The sequence below is a fragment of the Microtus oregoni genome, unplaced genomic scaffold, assembly GCF_018167655.1.
Source record: "Microtus oregoni isolate MIOR12 unplaced genomic scaffold, Mior012 000022F_ref0000154, whole genome shotgun sequence".
NCBI lineage: Eukaryota > Metazoa > Chordata > Mammalia > Rodentia > Cricetidae > Microtus > Microtus oregoni.
Genome location: NW_024543081.1, coordinates 13,774,365 through 13,793,349, shown reverse-complemented (window position 1 = coordinate 13,793,349; position 18,985 = coordinate 13,774,365). Strand labels below are relative to the sequence as shown.

The 18,985-nt window shown below is 46.7% G+C and overlaps 1 protein-coding gene across 1 annotated transcript in view; it reads left to right on the top strand.

Annotated features, from left to right (window-relative positions):
* The window catches only part of Fam227a (family with sequence similarity 227 member A), a 56,292-nt gene that overhangs the window by 36,056 nt on the left and 1,251 nt on the right, over positions 1-18,985 (top strand). Inside the window, exons 12-16 of the mRNA XM_041672547.1 lie at positions 6,078-6,230; positions 8,293-8,450; positions 10,860-11,012; positions 13,035-13,175; positions 16,116-16,241. Of these exons, the coding sequence (XP_041528481.1) occupies positions 6,078-6,230; positions 8,293-8,450; positions 10,860-11,012; positions 13,035-13,175; positions 16,116-16,241 (731 nt within the window). The remainder of the gene's footprint in view (positions 1-6,077; positions 6,231-8,292; positions 8,451-10,859; positions 11,013-13,034; positions 13,176-16,115; positions 16,242-18,985) is intronic.

The following is an 18,985-nucleotide window of genomic DNA, read 5'->3' as shown; positions in this document are numbered from 1 at the left end:
CTCAGTGAGTGCAGCTGGCTGCATTCAGAACATGCATTTCAGTGGCAGCCGACTGACTCTCTGAGAGTCCAGAATTCAGGATATCAACCCGTGTTTTCTCTAAGACCGACTTGCCATCTGCCCTTGTCTTGCTCACGCACCAAGGACCTGTAGTGGATCCGCTTGTTCTGTGACTTAGTTATAAATCAGGGCTCCCAGAAACCCGTCAAAGACTCAGTCAAGTCTCCCGCCCCTTTAATGAGTTTTAAAGATGGCAGAAGGCAGCGTCTATAAAGAGGAGTTTGAGCTGGAAGATGGCTCTGTTGATAAAGTGTTGATTAAAAACCTGAAGACCTGAGTTCAATCCCCAGAACCCATGTGAAAAGACTGGGTGTGGTGGTGTGTGCCTGTCACCTAAGTGCTGGGGACGCAGAGGCAGACAGATCCCTGGCCAGCAATCATTGGCCAGTCAGTTAGTTCAATCATTGAGCTCCAGGCCACTGTGAGGTTCTGTCTCAAAAACAGTGTTCTTGAGGGCCCAGCTGTCCTGGGTGTTCTCTGTGTCTTTCAGGAAGCGCTTGCTCCTGTCCGCAGTCCTCCTGGGCACCAGAGTCCAAAACACCAGTTCCTCTCATTGCTTATTCTATCTGATGTCTCGGGCAGCTGTGAGGCATGGGAGGGGGTGCAGAGAGGAGAGCAGTGTGAGTCTTTACCTGGGGTGTGGAGAGGAAGAGGGTGCATGTGACAGAAGGCACCCAGCAGGTACCTGTGAGCTGAGAGCCCAAGGGGCTATTGGGAGAAGGAACCGGATGAATGGAGAGCCTTCCAGGAGGTAGGAACAGCTTGTACAAAGGCCTGAGCTGGGAGGGAGGAAGAGAGAGAGGGATGGAGGGAAGGAGGGAGAGAAGGAAAAGAGATAGAGCTACTTGGGGAACAGAGAGCACAGAGCTTTGTAAGTGAGGGAAATTGAGACAGGAATTAAATCTGAGGATGTGGACTGTTCATTTCCTGGAAATGAGAGGATAGACCAGATTTCCATTGTTCGTTCATGTATCACTGGACAGCTGGGCAGCTTCCATTTCCCCGCTGTAGTGAATAGAACAGCAGTAAAGGTGTTTGTGTGGTGGGTGTGCAGTTGTCCGGGTGTCTACCCAGGAGTGAGGGTCATATGGTAGTTCTAATTTTAATAATTTTCATAAAAGTTGTATTAATTTGTACCCTGCATCAGCAGTGATTCAGGCTCCTCTCCTTCAGCCCTCCCCACCATTGTACCCCACATCAGCCGTGATTCAGGCTCCTCTCCCTCAGCCCTCCCCACCATTGTACCCCACATCAGCTGTGATTCAAGGCTCCTCCCCACCATTTGTTGTCACACTTAGGATATTTGCTGCCCTTGTACAAGTCCATGGCCACAGTCCTGCATCTGGCGGTTTATGGGATCCTTCCCGTTTCCTTCTCTAGCCAGCCTCCTGGAGTGTGAAGATGGCGCCTGGAGCTCTGGCCGTCATCTTGGTCCCTAAGGACAGTCTTCTTAGAGTGAAACCCAAAGGTGGGAGAAGTCAAGACTCCTGAGCCTTAGCACGACTCTGTGGGAGAGCAGATTCTAGCTTGAGCCACTGTTATCTGGGAGTGCTTCAAGGCAGGGACTAGGTTTCTTCTGTGGTTGGCAAGCAGCAGATACCACAGTAGTTACTCAAAGAAACGTTAGTGGAGGCCATGCTCTGCCAGAATGCATAGAAGTGGCCGTGTCCGGGAGCCACAGTGAACATCGCATGTGGCAGCTGGCTTCATCTTGAAGGAACTCCAGGGAGCAAAGATATTCAGTTACTGCTCCAGATCTTTAGCAGCTGAGTGACATCCCACTAGTGCCTGACACCCACTCCACATCATCCTTTGCGCTTTCCCCTCTGACCCACTTCCCTCTGCTGTGGTCCTGAAGCTGGGCCAGAAAGCTCTTCTCACTTTACAGAGAAGGATGAGGTAGAGCCAAAGTGCAAGTATTTCTCTCATACCAGTTTTGCTAACTTTATTTATTTAAAATAATGCTCCCCTGAAGTCTTCTAGTTTACCTGCGATCCATGAGAAAATATTAAGACAGCTGACCGCAGAGGACAGCTCACGATGTCAACAAACGAAAGGTAAGCAGGCTGTGGCGGAGGGCAAGGCTGGCTTGCTTCTCCGTTCTTGCCCCTGAAACCTTGCTGCGTGGATCCCTCAGAGCACACTTTGCTTTGCCCTTGGGTTTGACCCGGGCCCTGGCACCAAGCAGTGGCTAGGAGAGGGTGCTTTGTTGTTTCAGTCAGATAAGCACCCCAGTGCACAAGACATTCCCATGACAGAGCCCTCAACTCAAGTGTCAAGAGTGCCAGGGCTTCCAACCCTGTTCATTATGTCAGGCCCTGCATCCTTGGAGTTCAGTTTATTTTGCCACCCAAGTGCTGGGATAAACTCATGTGCCACCCTTGGCAAGGATATGTTCCCAGTAAACCAAGTTAAGTTTTGTCAAGACTCCATGCCATCTCTAGAGAAAGGAATGAGGCCCTATCCAGGGCCATAGACATTCAGGCCTTAACTGCTGTTTGAACATAAAAAGTGCCCGCACAGGAAGCAGGATGAACTGTTATCAGCCTTCCCACAGATGTGGTTAATTGTGCTGGATTTCTTGCTTCTTATCTGGCAAGTTGTCAAACTCTAGGGTAACTGGGCTCCCTGCCCACTCTGTTTTCAAGACAGGGTTCCCCTGTGTACCTTTGGAGCTTGTCCTGGAACTTGCTTTATAGACCAGGCTGGCCTCGAACTCACAGAGATCCACCTGCCTCTGCACCCCACCCTTCCCAGTGCTGGGATTAAAGGTGCATGTTAGAAGGAGGCCACTTGTTCTTCCCAGCAGCCCAGCTAGCTTAGACCCAAAATAACCACACAGAAACTGTATTGATTAAAACACTGCTTGGCCCATTAGCTCTAGCTTCTTATTGTCTAACTCTTACATCTTAAATTAACCCATTTTTATTACTCTGTATATCACCATGAGGTTGTGGCTTACCAGCAAAGTTTCAGCATGTCTATCTCCGGTGGTGGCTCCATGGCATCTCTTGACTCCACCCTTCTTTCTCCCAGAATTTAGTCTAGCTTTCCCTGCCTACCTAAGTTCTGCCTTACTATAGGTCCAAAGCAGTTTCTTTATTCATTAATGGTAATCACAGCACACAGAGGGGACTCTCACATCACCTCCCCTTTTCTGTTTAAATAAAAAGAAAGGTTTTAACTTCAACATAGTAAAATTGCATATAACAAAACAGGTATCAAACAAGAATTACAGCCAGGCGGTGGTGGCACACGCCTTTAATCCCAGCACTCGGGAGGCAGAGACAGGTGGATCTTTGTGAGTTCGAGGCCAGCCTGGACTACAAGAGCTAGTTCCAGGACAGGCTCCAAAGTTACAGAGAAACCCTGTCTCGAAAAACAAAACAAAAAAAAACTATTATAGTTATTATAATAGTTGACTATTATAGTTACAATATTTATATCTACTTTATCTTTTACCATAACTAAGGAAAACTATAATTATAAATTCTTCAACTCCATCAAAGACTCCAGAAAGATATATTACCTAAGTAAACAGGAAGTACATTGTAAGCAATTTCCAAAACTCTAGAATTGACAGAGACATCTCACTGCCTGAACAGTCACCCACAGTTTTTCTGTACCATTGGGGCATCTATCTGGAGCCTACTAGCCCATAGTATCCAGCAGACTTTTCCATGAAGCAGGAAATTTCAAAGACAGTTCCGCCTATATTGGCAGTTTGTCAGTCATTTTTTTCTGTGTCCTGCAGAATGTCTAGCAGACTCTTTCATGAAGCAGGAACCCCAAAGGACTGTCTCACCTTTAGGCAAGTTCATTTCTCTGTGGATTCTGCATGTCCAGTTCATCTAATGAACTCCATAATGAGCCCCTTTGATGCCCATCTTCTTCTTGAAGTAGATTGGTGCTGCTAGGAGCAGATGTGTCTCACTGTCATGAAAAGTCCTAAATTTTTAAAACATTTAAATGCCATATTCTGAAGGTCTCTGAAAGATTTGAAGGATACCTAACTAACTGAAATATATCTCTATATATCTAGAAAACCTAACTAACATGACTACAATCTTGACTATTATAGATGACTATCTATTAACTTATATTACTTAATTATACATTACATTTTAAAAAGAACTACACAAACACAATACCTTAATCAAGGGCAGAAATATACATATATGGTATAACAAAATTTACCTTAAATTTGTATCAATAAATCAAGAGCTATACCAAAGCAAATTATTCATCTCTATAGCATGTCCCCCAAATATAAAGAAAGATTTATAAACAATATTTGGGACTATGGGTGTAGTTTCTTTTTTCTCCCAGCATTCAGTCTAACTTTCTCTGCCTACCTAAGTTCTGCCTTGCTATAGGTCCAAAGCAGTTTCTTTATTCATTAATGATAATCACAGCACTTAGAGTGGACCCCCACATCAGATGTGTGCTATCACCACCCAACTTACTTTCGTTCTTCTTTCTTTGTTTCTTTGTTTCTTTCTTTCTTTCCTTCCTTTTATTAAGATTTTATTTATTAATTTATGCATGTGCATGTTTTGCCTACATGTATGCACGTGCATCATGGTACTCAGGGAGGCCAGAAAAGTATTGGACCCCCTGGAATTAGAATTACAGACAGCTGTGAGCAGCCATGTGGGTGCTCGGAACCAAACCCAGGTCCTCTGCAAGGGCAGTAAGTACTCATAACTGCTGAGTCATCTCTACAGCCCTGGGTTTATTTTTATATTTATTCAACATTATGTGTATATATGTACATTTTTGTAAGTGTGTACCACGGGTTTTGGATACCTTTGAAGGCCAGAACAGGGCACCAGATCCCTTGGAGCTGAGTTAAAGGCCACCATTGTGAGCTTCCCGATGTAGATGCTTCTGAAGAGCAACATGTGTTATTAACCTATGAACCATTTCTCCAGCCTTAGACATTTTTCTTCCTTCCTGCTGCTGGGGGCTGAACCCATGGTCTTGTGCATGTTGGTCAAGCTCTCTACCACTGAGCTACGTCCCCACCCTAGACTAATGCTACTTTTTCTCTTGATGTAAACGGAGCCTGCACTTTTGTTTACCGGCTGCCCAGACCCGAATAATCACACAGAAACTATATTAATTACAGCACTGCTTGGCCAACCACTCGGGCATATTTCTAACTAGCTCTTACATCTTAAATCAACCCATTTCCATTATTTTATATTTTATCACAAGGCTTATGGTTTGTTACCACACATCTTGCTTCTTGGGCAGTTAGGTGTCATTTACCTCACTCTGCCTTCTTTTTCCCTGCATTCAGTTTAGTTTTCCCAGCCTAGCTATATTCTGCCCTGCTGTAGGCCAAAGCAGCTTCTTTATTAACCAATGGTAATAAAACATATTCATAGCATTCAGAGGGGAATCCCACATCATCTTGTTGTGTTGGTGACTTGGTTCCACTGTTCTCTGCCTCCCTGTGCTACCATCGAGAGCTCTGCAGCCTTTCCAGTGGTCTGTTTTCAGTGACCTGATGTCTTCAAGCAATTCTCTGCTAACCTCCTACAGGAATGCAGAGTTTTGTGCAGAAGCTGTTTTTTGTTTTTGTTTGTTTTTTTGTTTTTTATTTTTTTTGTATTGTAGACCCAATGCTCATTCTGCTCCTGCATGGCATTTTAAAAACTTTGGGACTGTCCTTATTCTGTGACCACACTGTTTTTATAGATACTTTATCATGGCGCCTGGGTTAGTGTGGCTCTTGTTATTTACACGTCATGCCCTTTTTTTCCTCAGTAAACTCGGAGGTCCTTGAAGGTAATCCATTTCTAGTACCCAGCATGAACCTGGTTTGGAGTGGATGTTCAGTGATTATCTGTGGACAGAGAGATGGGCCAACATGGCCTATGGCTGTTTGTCTGACTGTAGAGCAAATGGAGTCATCTGGGTCCCCTGCAATTCCAGAGGACTGACGCCTTGCACCAATCCCACCATGCAAGGGCACTTCCGCTCTAGCGGGAAACTGAGACCCACCCCAGACGCCCTTTTCCCTGGGTAAATACTCGCAATCACTTTTTTGCTGTATCACATTGACAGATCAGCCCACATCAACCCTGTACTCCCGGAAAGCCACGCAGCAAGTTAAGAGGATATCAGAAGCCAGAGCATGGATGAGTTTGTATCTGAAAAAGGTGAGCATATGATTGGAAATTTAAGGTCTATTTTATTGTTTTTAATTTGTGTGTGTGTGTGTGTGTGTGTGTGTGTGTACATATAGTGTGCATGTGAGTATGTATGTATGTGAGTGCGGGTGTCCTCAGAGGCCAGAAGAGGGTGTCTGAGCCCCTGAAGCTGGAGTTACAGGCTCTTGTGAGTCACCTGACGTGGTCACTGGGAACCAAACTCGTATCCTCAGGAAGAGCAGCAGACATCCTTAACTGTTGAGCGTCTCCAGGTTAGAGCAGAGGTGAGTTAAAGGAGCCATGGATGGCCAAAGCATCTTCATCTTACGCAGATGGCACGTAAGAGCAGGGGCATTTCTGATTACAGCCCAGATGTTGCCTGCAGATCTCCTAAGGATGATTACTGGGTCAAGAAGACACCCATTGTCAGAGTGTTTTGTCTGTATTTAAATTCCCTGTTGGAGCCAGGTATGGTAGCTCACACCTGTAATCCCAGCATTTAGGAGGCTGACTTGGGAGGATTGCTAAGCATTCTAGCCAGCCTGAGCTATGTAGCAAGTTCTAGGCTATCCCGAGCTAGAGTCAGACCTTGTTCTCTGAAGGCATAAATAATATTTTTTTTCTACTTTAACTCAGACCCCCCATGCATAACAGGAAGAGAGCTGTGAGCTTGCTTCTGCTTCCTTCTCTCTGTTATAGAAATAAATACACTTTTTCAGTGGGTTCAGATCTCACCAGCCTATGCAAGCTTACCACAAGGCACAGCTGTTATACAGAGAAACCCTGTTTTGGAATACAAAACAAAACAAAACAAAACAAAAAAAAGGAAGGAAAGAAAGAAGGAAGGAAAAAAGAAAAAAAAGAAAAAAGAAACACAACATTTCCAGACCAGGGTGTATTGAGGTGGAGCACTTGCCTGCTGTGAGAAGGGCTGGATTGCCAAAAGAAGGCAAAAGTTGGTAGCATCTGCTGCCACCCAGCTCCACTACCACCTGTCTTCTTCTTCTTGTTGTTTGTTTGTTTGTTTTCGTTTTTTGAGACAGGGTCTCTCTGTATAGCCCTGGCTGTCCTGAAACTCACTTTGTAGACCAGGTTGGCCTTGAACTCAGAGATCCACCTGCCTCTTGCTGGGATTAAAGGTGTGTGCCACCACTTCCTGGCTTTCCCCACCCCTCAATTAATACAAGGTCTCATTGTCTCCCAAGCTGGCTTTGAACTGCTTATCTGCCTGCCTTAACCTGCCAACTGCTGACTATGTGCACCACTCCGCTAAGCTTTTTGTGACAGCCTGCTTATTAATTACAATGATAATCTTTGCCATTGGTGAAAAATTCAGTCTTTAAAGTTTTTGTTAAATTGTGTGTGTGTGTGTGTGTGTGTGTGTGTGTGTTGCCTCACATGTACAAGTGACCGTGGAGGAAAAACTTACAGAAATGGAATTACTAGAACAAAACACATACATTAGATTCACAAGAAAAGCATACAGTTGGAATTCACTTGCCCCTAAGCCTGTGTTGGGCATTGTCCAGTTATTTCTGACAAGGGACACGGCTCTTTGTTATTGCAGTAGACCACACGCAGAACCTTTCCTTTGTGTTGGCCTTCCCTGAGGAGGTGTCTTAAGCTGGAGTTGCTGGGCCAGAGGCATGGATGCTGGAAACATATCATGTCCGTTGCCGTTCCTACTGCTGTGATAAGATGCCCGGAGAAGAACAAGCTAAGGGAGAGAGGCTTTGTTTGGACTCATGGTACAGACCATGGAGGTGGGGAGGGGACAGCAGCAGGGACCTGAGGCAGGTGGCCACATTGTGTTCACACTCAGGAAGCAGAGCGCCATGGATGCTAGCTCTGAGCTCATGTTCTCCAAGCCAGACAGGAATAGCCCCACCCACAGGGAAGATGGATCTTCCAATTTGATCAGTCAAGATACTCCCTCACAGATATGCCCAGAAGCTAAATAATCCCTCTTTTTTATGTCTGGAGACTTGTTCCTTGAGTGACTCTAATTCCTGTTAAGTTGATGACACTCTGAATCACACATGACAATATCCTTTTCTTCCTTTTCCCCCAGTCCCACCATGCCTGCAAAAGCCCCACGCTGACTTCAAACCAATTCAACCTTTATGGGAAGAGCCCACTAATCGTGTACTTCTTCCTCAACTACTCCAAGCTGCAGCTGAATGGCCAGGATGTGCTGGTCAGCAGGAGAGAAAAGACCAATGTCGTCCCATATCCTTTTCACCAGACTCCTGCCACCTCTTTGCAGAAGCGGGGCTTGAGGAGAAGCATCCAGGCTTTCGTGCGTAACCTGGCACACAGTGTGTACTTGTTAGGAGCAGCCATGGTATGTGCTTCAGGGGTAGAGTCTTGCTTGTGTGCTAAGGTGAGCCTCAAGTCTAGACCTTGGGTGCTGGCCAGTAGACCCTAAGCATGTCAAATTGCCCCATGTACAGAGCCACGCTTTTTCATCTTTAAGCATGAACTTAGGTACCATAGCTAGATGCTCACTGGTCCAAGAGTGTATGGACCATCAGTTTTGGCATCCATGTGAGAGTTTCATCTAACCTCCTTCTTCCCAGCTCCATTTGGAGCTGGTAAAAAGCTCAGCTCATGGGAAACAGGTGCAGCATGTGTTGGTATTCTGAGCCCTAACAACATGCCTTGGGGCTAGAGCATGAGTTCTACTGGGAATCAGTTTGCTCTGTTTGTTCAAACAGCTCCAGACTCTGGAACTAATGCTACACTAGCCAGCCAAGTGACCTTAGAAACATCCCGGTTTCTCTGTGGGCATCACTTTTTTCATCTGTAAAATCAGAATAAGGGTTTCCACCTCAGGCGTGCTGTTTGTTTTCTAAGACAAAGTCTGTCTGTGTAGTCCTGGCTGGCCTGGAACTTACTGTGTATGTAGATCAGGCTGGTCTTGAACTCACAGAGATCTGCTTGCCTCTGCCTCCTGAGTGCTGGGATTTAAGACTTGTGCCGCCACACCCAGCTTCAGGGACACTTTTGCAGATTGATTCCCAGAGTAGTAGAGGGTGCTCAGCACAGGGCTGGTACTCCAGGCTCATGGGCAGGAGGGCAGCAGAAGGCCTTTTCCTCTTCTGTCTGTAGAGCATGACACAGATTTCTGAAGGATGGTGACAGCTGTCACTAGACAACACAATCCAAACTGTCCCAGCATCACCCTGTCCTTTAGGTCCCGAGGGAGCAGCTGGCTGGCTAGTCACCCTCCAAGCTCCCTAAGTGAAGACGTCCCACCGAGCTAGCGGTGTTGTGACTAGGTGGTGTGTAGCTGGCACTAAATGGCACTAAATGCCATTGCTGTTGTCACCATCCTCTAAAGGAAGGGTTATCTTTTCGAGAGGTTCTTAAGTTAGGGTCTGACCATATAGCTGAGGCTGGCCTCAAACTCAGGGCAATCCTCCTGCCTCAGCCTCGTGATTGCTGAGATTACAGGTGTAAATCACCAGACCTGGCTGTTATCCCCTTTCATAGATAGATAAATGGAAACACAGAGAGTGACAGCGGAGGTTCAAGGCTTGTCACAAATGCAGCCGAGGTTCTAACCAGGGGCTGGAGTGCAGCAGAGGAGAGAGGTGTGGTTTGATTCGGTGTAACCTGCAGCTCTGGCTGGCCTGGAACTCCCTGTGTCCTCGAACTTGATCCTTCTAACTCTATTTTCCGAGTGCTAGGGTTACCGGTGTGCCTCACCACACCTGACTGAAAGAGGGGCCTCTTCAGCATTAAACTTGAAATGGACGATGAAACTGAGTGTGACGGTATGTACCTATACTGTCAGCACTCAAGGGAGGGGCAGGAGGCTAGTTATTAACTTGAGACATAGCTGCATCCTGTTTCAAAAAACCGAAATCCAGCTGGGCTTGATGTGCACACCTTTACTCCCAGCACTCAGGAGGCAAAGGTGGGTGGATGTCTGTGAGCTCAAGGCCAGCCTGGTCTACGTAGTAAGACTATCTTAAAAAAAACAAAAAACAAAAAACAAAAACAAAAACAAAAAAAAAAAAACAAAAAACCAAACCCAAATGCCAAGCCAGAAAACGAGATGAGTCATCAGGCAGGCCTCCAAGGAGGGATATTGGAGTCCCCTCCCCTTTACCATTGTGATGGCAGACTCCAAGTCCAGACTATTCAGCTGGGCTCGGAACTAAACTGGTGGCCTGCAGCTACAAAGAACCGGTGATGCTGGGGAACCCTCTGGAAACAGAGCTGCACTGCCCAGCAGTGGATGCTGCCATCCTCCTTCTTCAGACATCTAAGGAAATACTTTCTGCCTCCCTACCATGGACAGGGCCAAAGGGGGCCTTATGACAAGGTGGACACTGCCTGACCACAGATAGGACAGCTCTCTTCATTCCCAGGCTAGCCATAGCCAACCTCAGGTCACTCCCTCCAAACCCCAGAGCACCCAACATTGTCCTTTGTGCAGTCTACGCTGTCCCTCCCCGCTCCATCTGCAGCCAGCTGCATGAGACACTCATCTCTTGTTTTCTGGATTGGCGTTTGGGTTTGGGTTTGTTTTTTTTGTTTGTCTGTTTTTTCTTGTAAGCATGGGTCTCAGCCACTAACAGTGTGTGTGGGGGGCAATACAGTGGGCCTTTCCTTGACAGCAGAATCCACTGACTCTGCCATGACCTACGCTGACATCATCTTACTGGTCATGAAGAACATGGAGACTCGAAAGAGAAAGCTCAAGCAGCTGTATCAGCTGCACGAGAATGAGTGGACCTATTTTAACAACTACCTGACGGAGCTGCAGGAGAACTTCGAGAGGTAGGAGGGTGTGGAGGGTGTGGGCGTGGACACCCGTCCACTGTGGTGGCCAGCAGGGTTTAGCTGCAGTGCGGTGGGGCTGCTAGCTTGCTCTTTGCCTTCACTGAATACAGTCAGCCTTCCTGTGCTCAGCCGGATGAGAAACAGCTCATTGACAGAGCCTAGCTCCCTTCTTTAGAATGTGTGTGTATGTGTGTGTTTCTCCACTGTGTGTGGTGGTGGCTGTCAGTTGTAAGTCTAGCATTCAGGAAGGCTGAGGCAAAATTACCTCAAGTTCTGGATTACAGAGTAGGAGCCTATCTACACACACACACACACACACACACAACACACACACACACACACACACGAAGAAAAAGCTCTTTAGTTAAAAGCTGACGTCACAGTGTATGCCTGTAATCCCAGCACTCGGGAAACTCCTAACTTGGAGCCTAACTGGGCTCCGGATAGACCTGGCCTGGGATGTGCGTACGGCTAGGAGAGGGCGTCTCTCATGCTGTGTTCCCTTTGCTAAGCCTATGGCAGCAAGCCCAGAAATCCAACTGGTTTTGATCCCCAACTTATGAGTCTCTGGCACTCATTGATTGCCCAGCGAGTGCTTTTAACCTCTGAGCCATCTCTCCAACCCTCTTGCCACCTAACTTCTGACACAGGGTCTCCCACTGAATCTGAGCAAGACTCAGGGACCCTCCTGTCTCTGACTCTCCAGCACTGGGAATGCAGGCACATCTCACATGGCTTTTACACGTATGCTGGAGATATGTTCATATCCTAAGGCTCTCACAGCTAGCACTTTACCACACAGGGTATGTCCCTAGACCCCTGAATATCTAAATAGCAAAATGGTGTTCTGCTTTGTTTTTTAAATGACGGCCAGAGCTGGAATGAAAGTGGCCATGTGGAAGATAACTCGTAGGCGGGCTAGGATGCTTTAGGGACATTACTACTTGTTTCTCTAATAGAACACAGGTCCAGAGCATTGGCTCTGATGTTGAGCAGACTCTGTCTTATTATCCATGTTAATTTATTTTATGTGTGTGTCTTGCACTTCTGCATGTATGTGTACCACCTTAATGCCTGGTACCTACATAGAAGTCAAAAGAGGTTGTTGAATCTCCTGGAATTGGAATACTGATGGTTGTGAGCTGCCTGCCATATGGGTGCTGAGTATTGGGTGTGGGTCTTCTCTAAGGGTAAGCTGAGCTCTTAACTGCTGAGCCATCGATACAGCCCCTTGTGACAACATCTTAACTCACATAAACATATACGAATGGCTCTTTTGTTAACTTTGAATACTCATAATGTGATCTTCGTCAAGTAATTGTCTATTTGCATTTCGGAAGTCAGCTGAGAGTTACCCAGTTCAGCAAAGCCATTATGTGCCCTGTGAACACACTCTACCGAAAGCTTCCAGTAGCAGCAGCTGCCAACACTTTCCGACCATTTCCTGTGTACCTGGCACTGTTGAACATTTGACCTACACCAGCTCACACCTCACCACAAATCTAGTGAGCTCTGTGAACACACTAGCATGGCGAAGTAAAGTCATTTCCCCAGGGTCACACAGCAGGCAGCAGAGGCCCAGTGGATCCAGCTTCCTTCTGAAACTATGCATAGGCGAGGCTTCTTTTAAGATGGTGGAGCCCTTATTTCTTCTGTGGTTTCACTTCATATCCATCATAAAACCCAAGTGGTCTGTATGTGGGATGTGGTGACCCCTGTGTGGTTAGCTGTTTCCTGGCAGACTAATGTAGGTGTTTATCTGACAAGATCGCATTGCAGCCGGGCGATCGCAATGCAGGTGGTGGCGCACACCTTTAATCCTAGCACTCAGGAGGCAGAAGCAGGGTGATCACTGTGAGTTTGAGACCAGCCTGGGCTACAGAAAGAGTTCCAGGACAGCCAAAGCTACACAGAAAAACCCTGTCTCAGGAAAGAGAGAGAAGAAAGAAGGAAAGAAAAAGAAAAGACGACACTGACTAATTCTTTTCAATATATGTCTTTTGTCATCTTATCCCCCAGGGAGGTGAATATTATCGATCAAAGAGCAGCAGAAAGAAAAAGGGCCAACCATGCCTTTCTCTCGTCCTCCTTACTGCTTGATGACTTGCTTGACAAGAAATCCAAAGGAACCCCCCACCGAGAAATGACGTTTCTCTCAAGGTTTGTTCAAACAGAAGCCTTAGAAAATGTCCAGTGTGAATGATGGGAGAATTCTCACCAGGTGGGGCAGGTGTGCAGGTGCCTGTCTGGGTCCAATGATGGGAGAATTCTCACCAGGTGGGACAGGTGTGCAGGTGCCTGTCTGGGTCCAATGATGGGAGAATTCTCACCAGGTGGGACAGGTGTGCAGGTGCCTGTCTGGGTCCAAAGGGCACCCGCTGAGCTTTCCCCAGTCTCGTGTCTCAGAATAGAGAACTGGCCCAGGGGTGGGTAGATTGTAATAGAGATGGTTTATTAAGGAAGGAAAAGGGCTAATTCTGAGGGTAGAGGTGGACTAGAGAGTCAGGAGCCTCAGATGTCACTTGGGGTCACTCACGCACAGCCACCTTCTATGACCCAGGGTCCTGGGGCTCTTCTCCCACGAACTCTGTTTTGTCACTGGTAGCCACGATCGGGAGGGTTTTCCAGTCTTTCTGCCAGCTGGCATCTCTCGCCTGCTCATCTACCTGCTCACCACCTCTCCTGCTCCTCATCGTTCATCACAACACCTTTCTCCATCCCCACCTTCCTGCCACAGCTTTTTCTTGAGACCTGTGCTCCCAGAAGTTTTATGGGGACGTTAAGGGATTTAAAAGAAATTAATTCGGTGCTGGCGAGATGGCTCAGAGGATAAGAGCACTGACTTCTCTTCCAGAGGTCCTGAGTTCAATTCCCAGCAACCACATGGTGGCTCATAACCATCTGTAATGAGATCTGGTGCCCTCTTCTGGCCCACAGGGATACATGAAGGGAGAATATTGTATGTATAACAAATAAGTAAATCTTTAAAAAAAAAAAAGAAATTAATTCTATGTGTATGTGACTGCATGCAGACATAGGTATCCCATTCATGCAGGAGCCCAAGATGTCAGAAGAAGATAGCAGAGACCCTAGAACGAGAGTTAGAGACAGTTGTGAGTGCTGGAAACTGAACCCAGATCCTCTGGAAGAGCAGCCAGTGACCTTAACTGCTTGCCCGTCCCTCCAGCCCCAGGGGTCAGTCGTTTCACAGCTTTTGTGTGTCTGTTGGTTGGAGAGGAACCTCTGGAAGCCTACAGTAGGAGGGGGCTGCCATCCCTGCGTCATAAAAGGTTTTGTTTGAATATATCCTGAAAGACATAAATTTTACAAAATGAAAGCTACAAGGTCTAAATAATAGTAACATGGTCACACTCACCCACGGCCTCATCAAGGGTGAGAGCCAAGAAAGCTGTGTACATGCTCACTCCTGAGAGCCACTCGTGTATGACGTGTTCCCTGAAATGTGACCCCTGCACTGTTAAAAGAAAATGTGCACGCCTTTAATCCCAGCACTCAGAGGCAGGCAGGTCTGTGTGAGTTTGAGGCCAGCAGGGCTACAGAGTAAGTTCCCGGACAGCCAGGGCTACATAGTGAGACCCTGTCTCAAAAAAAAAAAAAAAAAAAAACCCAACAAACACAAACAGAAAACCACATACTGATGGTTATTTATTGAGAATGTGATAAAATACAAAATAATAATTGTAAGGGGGAATCCAGTGATGGAAGAGATTAAGAAGGCAGTATGAGACAGCATCCTCATCCTCTCATGGATGCAATATTTCCACTCCTCCCTGGGATTGTGCAGACATCCTCCACACACCCTACGCTTTTCTTCTGACCTGAAGCTGCTTCCATCTCCCTGAGGCGTCTTTCTCCTGGCTTCTTTGCTGGTTTTACTCTTTGATCTTTGTTGTCTCTGTATTCCGGGTGACTTGGGCTGCCTTCATAGTTCAGGGTGAAGCTCCAAAAAGCCCACAGGAGCCAACCCTGATGGCTGGGGCTCCTCCCTTCTTGTGACAGGGAAGCAAGCCACCTTTTCTCAGGACCATTCTGTGCTGGGGAGGGAAGAGCCTTTCTCTGTGGGCTGATGCCTGGCCGACTGCTTTCTGGAAACGCTGTGGAGCAGGTGCCCTGCATTTAAATAACCCCTCGATTCCCTTTGTCTTCTTATTTTTCTGTATGGTCTTATATCACCAACCTCTTTATTTTAGTTTCTCTAGGAAATAAAAACCTTTCATTCTTGTGACAGTTCAAATCGTTATATAAATTAGGATTGCAGCCAGATGTGCATCACAGAAAAAATAGAAAAGTCACAGTGTAGACGTTAAACCCTGGAAGTGGACAGTCTAGGCCTGGTGGGGGTTTCAGGGCCTTCGGGAAACCAGAACCCAGCCTGTCCCTTAGGGTTCCTCAGGGTCTCACGTGGCTGCTGAAGTTTCAGGCATTCAGTCTGTGTTCCAGGCCAGCAGCTCAAGAAGGTTAACCTTACTTATTCTTAGCTTTCTTCCCAGAAGTCCCAGTTGCTTTCCCTGTGTTCTCATTGGTAGCCTAAGAATATAGCATTTCCCCCTTACCACTTCAGTGTCCAATTCAGTATTTCTGAAAGTCCTTTTGAAATTTGGTGATTTTGGTGATTTGAATGACTCCTGTAATTTTAGTGGTGAGCATCAGTGACCACCATGTAGTTTTGAAACTTTTCCCTCATCTGGTAAAGCTCTGGCGGGCTCCTTTCCAATAGAGCCCCATTCCTTCCTGTGTTCTAGAAGGACCTTCCCTGGAAATACTGTGATATTACCATTTTATTTCAGGGGCCTGATAGTAGTCACATGGTACAAAGGAGCTTGGGAATTGTAATTTTAAAAATTGATAAGGATCCTATTTCCCAGAGTCTCGTTCAGTCTTGGTCCTCAAGCTGCTGCTGGAAGATTAATGGGGGGGGGGGGGGGTGGCCTTGTGTTGGCTCTACTTCCTTTCCCTTCACCAGCCTTGCCAACTCATTTAACTTCCCATGTGTTTCAAGGTGCCAGGAGAGCTGCTTCCGGAGAAACCACACTGAATTTCTGAGCTAGTTTTATTGACATCCATTTTGCTTCCACACAGGAAGAAACAGAAAGAGGTGGAAGAGAAACAGAGGGGTTTCCAGTCCCCTTTCTCATTAGTAAGTCTCGATAACTACTCCCTGGGCCTACAAAGCCCCTACAGAATCGGACCTCCTTCCAGTGCCAGGTGAGGTGGGCCAACAGTGGGAAGACGGGACTAGGAAGTACCCACCCTCCAGCCTAGCTCTCTCAGGGTTTGCCTGAGAGACCTACCTGGCAGGGGAACTCCGTGCAGGTCCACTGCATCTTTTCAGACATTTTGCTTCCCCTCGCTGTTTGAAGTATTGTCATAATAGTGCTACATTGTCGGATGAAAATAGCAGCTCCATTTACCAATGGTTTACACTGTGCTGAACATTGAGAAAATAAGCCCAGCACAAACATGACCACATATGAAAGTTAAGCTTTCCTGAGGGTAGGGACTAGTCACGGGTTCCCAAACACAGACACAGGTTACAGCCCACTGCCGTAGGCACCTGTGGGAATCCAGCAGTAGGTCCCCACAGCCCCAGCTGACAAGCAGTGAAGAGTGAAGGGCAGCAAATAGATCAGCAGATTAAATGCCCACAGCACCTGGGAAGATGGAGCAGGGCTCCAGGAGCCATGCAGGAGTGATGTGACTGTCTGGCACAGGTGACAGAATTTGCTGGCAGGAGGCAGGGATGTGAAAGAGGCAGCAGCTAGGAGAGCAGAGCCAGAGGTGGAGAAAGACTCAGATCATAGGGACCACTGCCTGGGAGGCGGGCAGAGCAAGGGATGGAGAAAAGCTCAGGATGGAGGCGGGGCACCACATGGAAGGAGGTCGAGGCAGGGTGTGGGCAGGACATCAGAGACTCTTAAGGCTGTCTCTGGACAAGCGAAGTTTTTATGAAGTCCTTTACTTTCTGTTATGGGAAGTGCTGGAAGATGGTCAGCAAGGGTATGTCACTTATTAAATTTGGCTTTCAGAAACCCAGTGGCAGGTGTGTGTGTGGGGGACTTGTAAAGGGTCCCGCAAACCCTTGTCTGAACTTGGTACCTGTATATACCTCCCAATTAGGAATCCGCAGACTTTCTCAAGCTTGGCTCAGAAAAATATTTCAGAAACTAGTCCTTGATAACATATTGCTAATTAAGAAGCCATTTACAGCCTGGCAGTGGTGGCACACTCCTTTAATCCTAGCACTCAGGAGGCAAAGGCAGGCTGATCTCTGTGTGTTCAAGGCTAGTTTGGTCTACAAGAGCTCCAAAAGCCACAGAGAAACCCTGTCTTGAAAAACAAACAAACAACAACAACAACAACAAAAACAAAGGGAAAAGAAAAAGAAAGAAAGAAACCGTTTACAAGCAGAAAGTGGCGGCATGAGGTTATAATCGCAGCACTTAGGAGGCTGAGGCCAAGGATTTTAAAAGAACAAGTCCGGGGATCTAATTGGTGAATTAGTTCTTTTTGTTGCTGTAATCAAACACACAAGACTGAGTGTTCATGACAAAAAGATTTATTTAGCTTACAGTTCTGGAGGTCTCAGAAAAAAATGTATGTATTTATATTCTGTGGGCTGTGAAATACAAACCAAAAAAAAAAAATCAGAATTTTCAAAGGATCTTGCACACATGCACTGACTGAGTAAAGTCCTTGCCACACAGTCATGAGGACCTGCTCTCTAGAACCCAACCTGCACCTGTAATCCCAGTATTCCTGCAGTGAGATGGAAGAGGAAGTGGAGGCAGGCAAACCCCAGGAAGCTTGTGGGCTAGCTAACCTTGTAAATAACATCAAAAAGATGATCTCAAACAAGGTAGATGACAAGGACCAACACCCAAGGTCATCCTCTGACTGACACACATGTGCCGTAGTACACATGTGTCCCCCCCAAATATCATACACCCGTGCACACACACAAAAGGATGGTATAAACACAGCATCAGCTGACTGCTGCTGAAAGACCCCGGGTAAGTGTGAACCAGGCCAACAGCTTCCCTTTTGGTTTACCGCACAGAAAAGGTCCAGGTGTGGCAACTGTCGAAAGTGTCAGAGAACCATTGCTGCCACCTCTGTGGTCCTTACCTCTTAGGTCAGGAAGTCTTGGAGCATGCCTGGCTGGGAGTCCTGGCCAGGCTCGACTCAAAAGAACTCCTTTTTGCTGGGCCCCGCATCTGGGTTAAATTCTCAGAACCTAAAGGACAGCTCACAACCATCTAATTCCATTCTAATTCCAGGGAATCGAATGCCCTTTTCTGGCCTCCAAGGGCACTAGGCATGCACGTGGTGCACATATGTACATGGCCAGCAAAACACTCATACACATAAAATAAAAAAAAAACTAAGAAAAGGAAACTTTAATTGTTATTTTAATTGAAGTAGGGTGAAGCAAGGCAGAGTCATCTCTCTGTATCTTCAGTTTTTCAAGACAGGATTTCTACGTGTAGCCCTGACTGTCCTAGAACTTGCTCTGTAGACCAAGCTGGCCTCAGACTCAGAGATCTGCCTGCCTCTGCCTCCCAAGTGCTGGAATTAAAGATATGAGCCACCATGGCCTGTAGCAGAAGGCCGCTTGTTGGTTCCCAGCCGATTAGCCCTGAAATAATTACACAGAAACCATATTAATTAATTCACTGCTTGGCCCATTAGCTCTAGCTTCTTATTGGCTAACTCTTACATATTAATTTAATCCATCTCCATTAATCTGTGTATCACCATGTTGCTGTAGCTTACCGGGTAAAGTTCCTAGCATCTGTCTCTGGCAGAGGCTCCATGGCTTCTCTCTGACTCTGCCCTTCTTTCTCCCAGCATTCAGCTTAGTTTTCCCCACCTAGCTCTGTTCCCCTATAGTTCTGCTACAGGCCCAAAGCAGTTCCTTTATTTATCAATGGTAATCACAGCACCCAGAG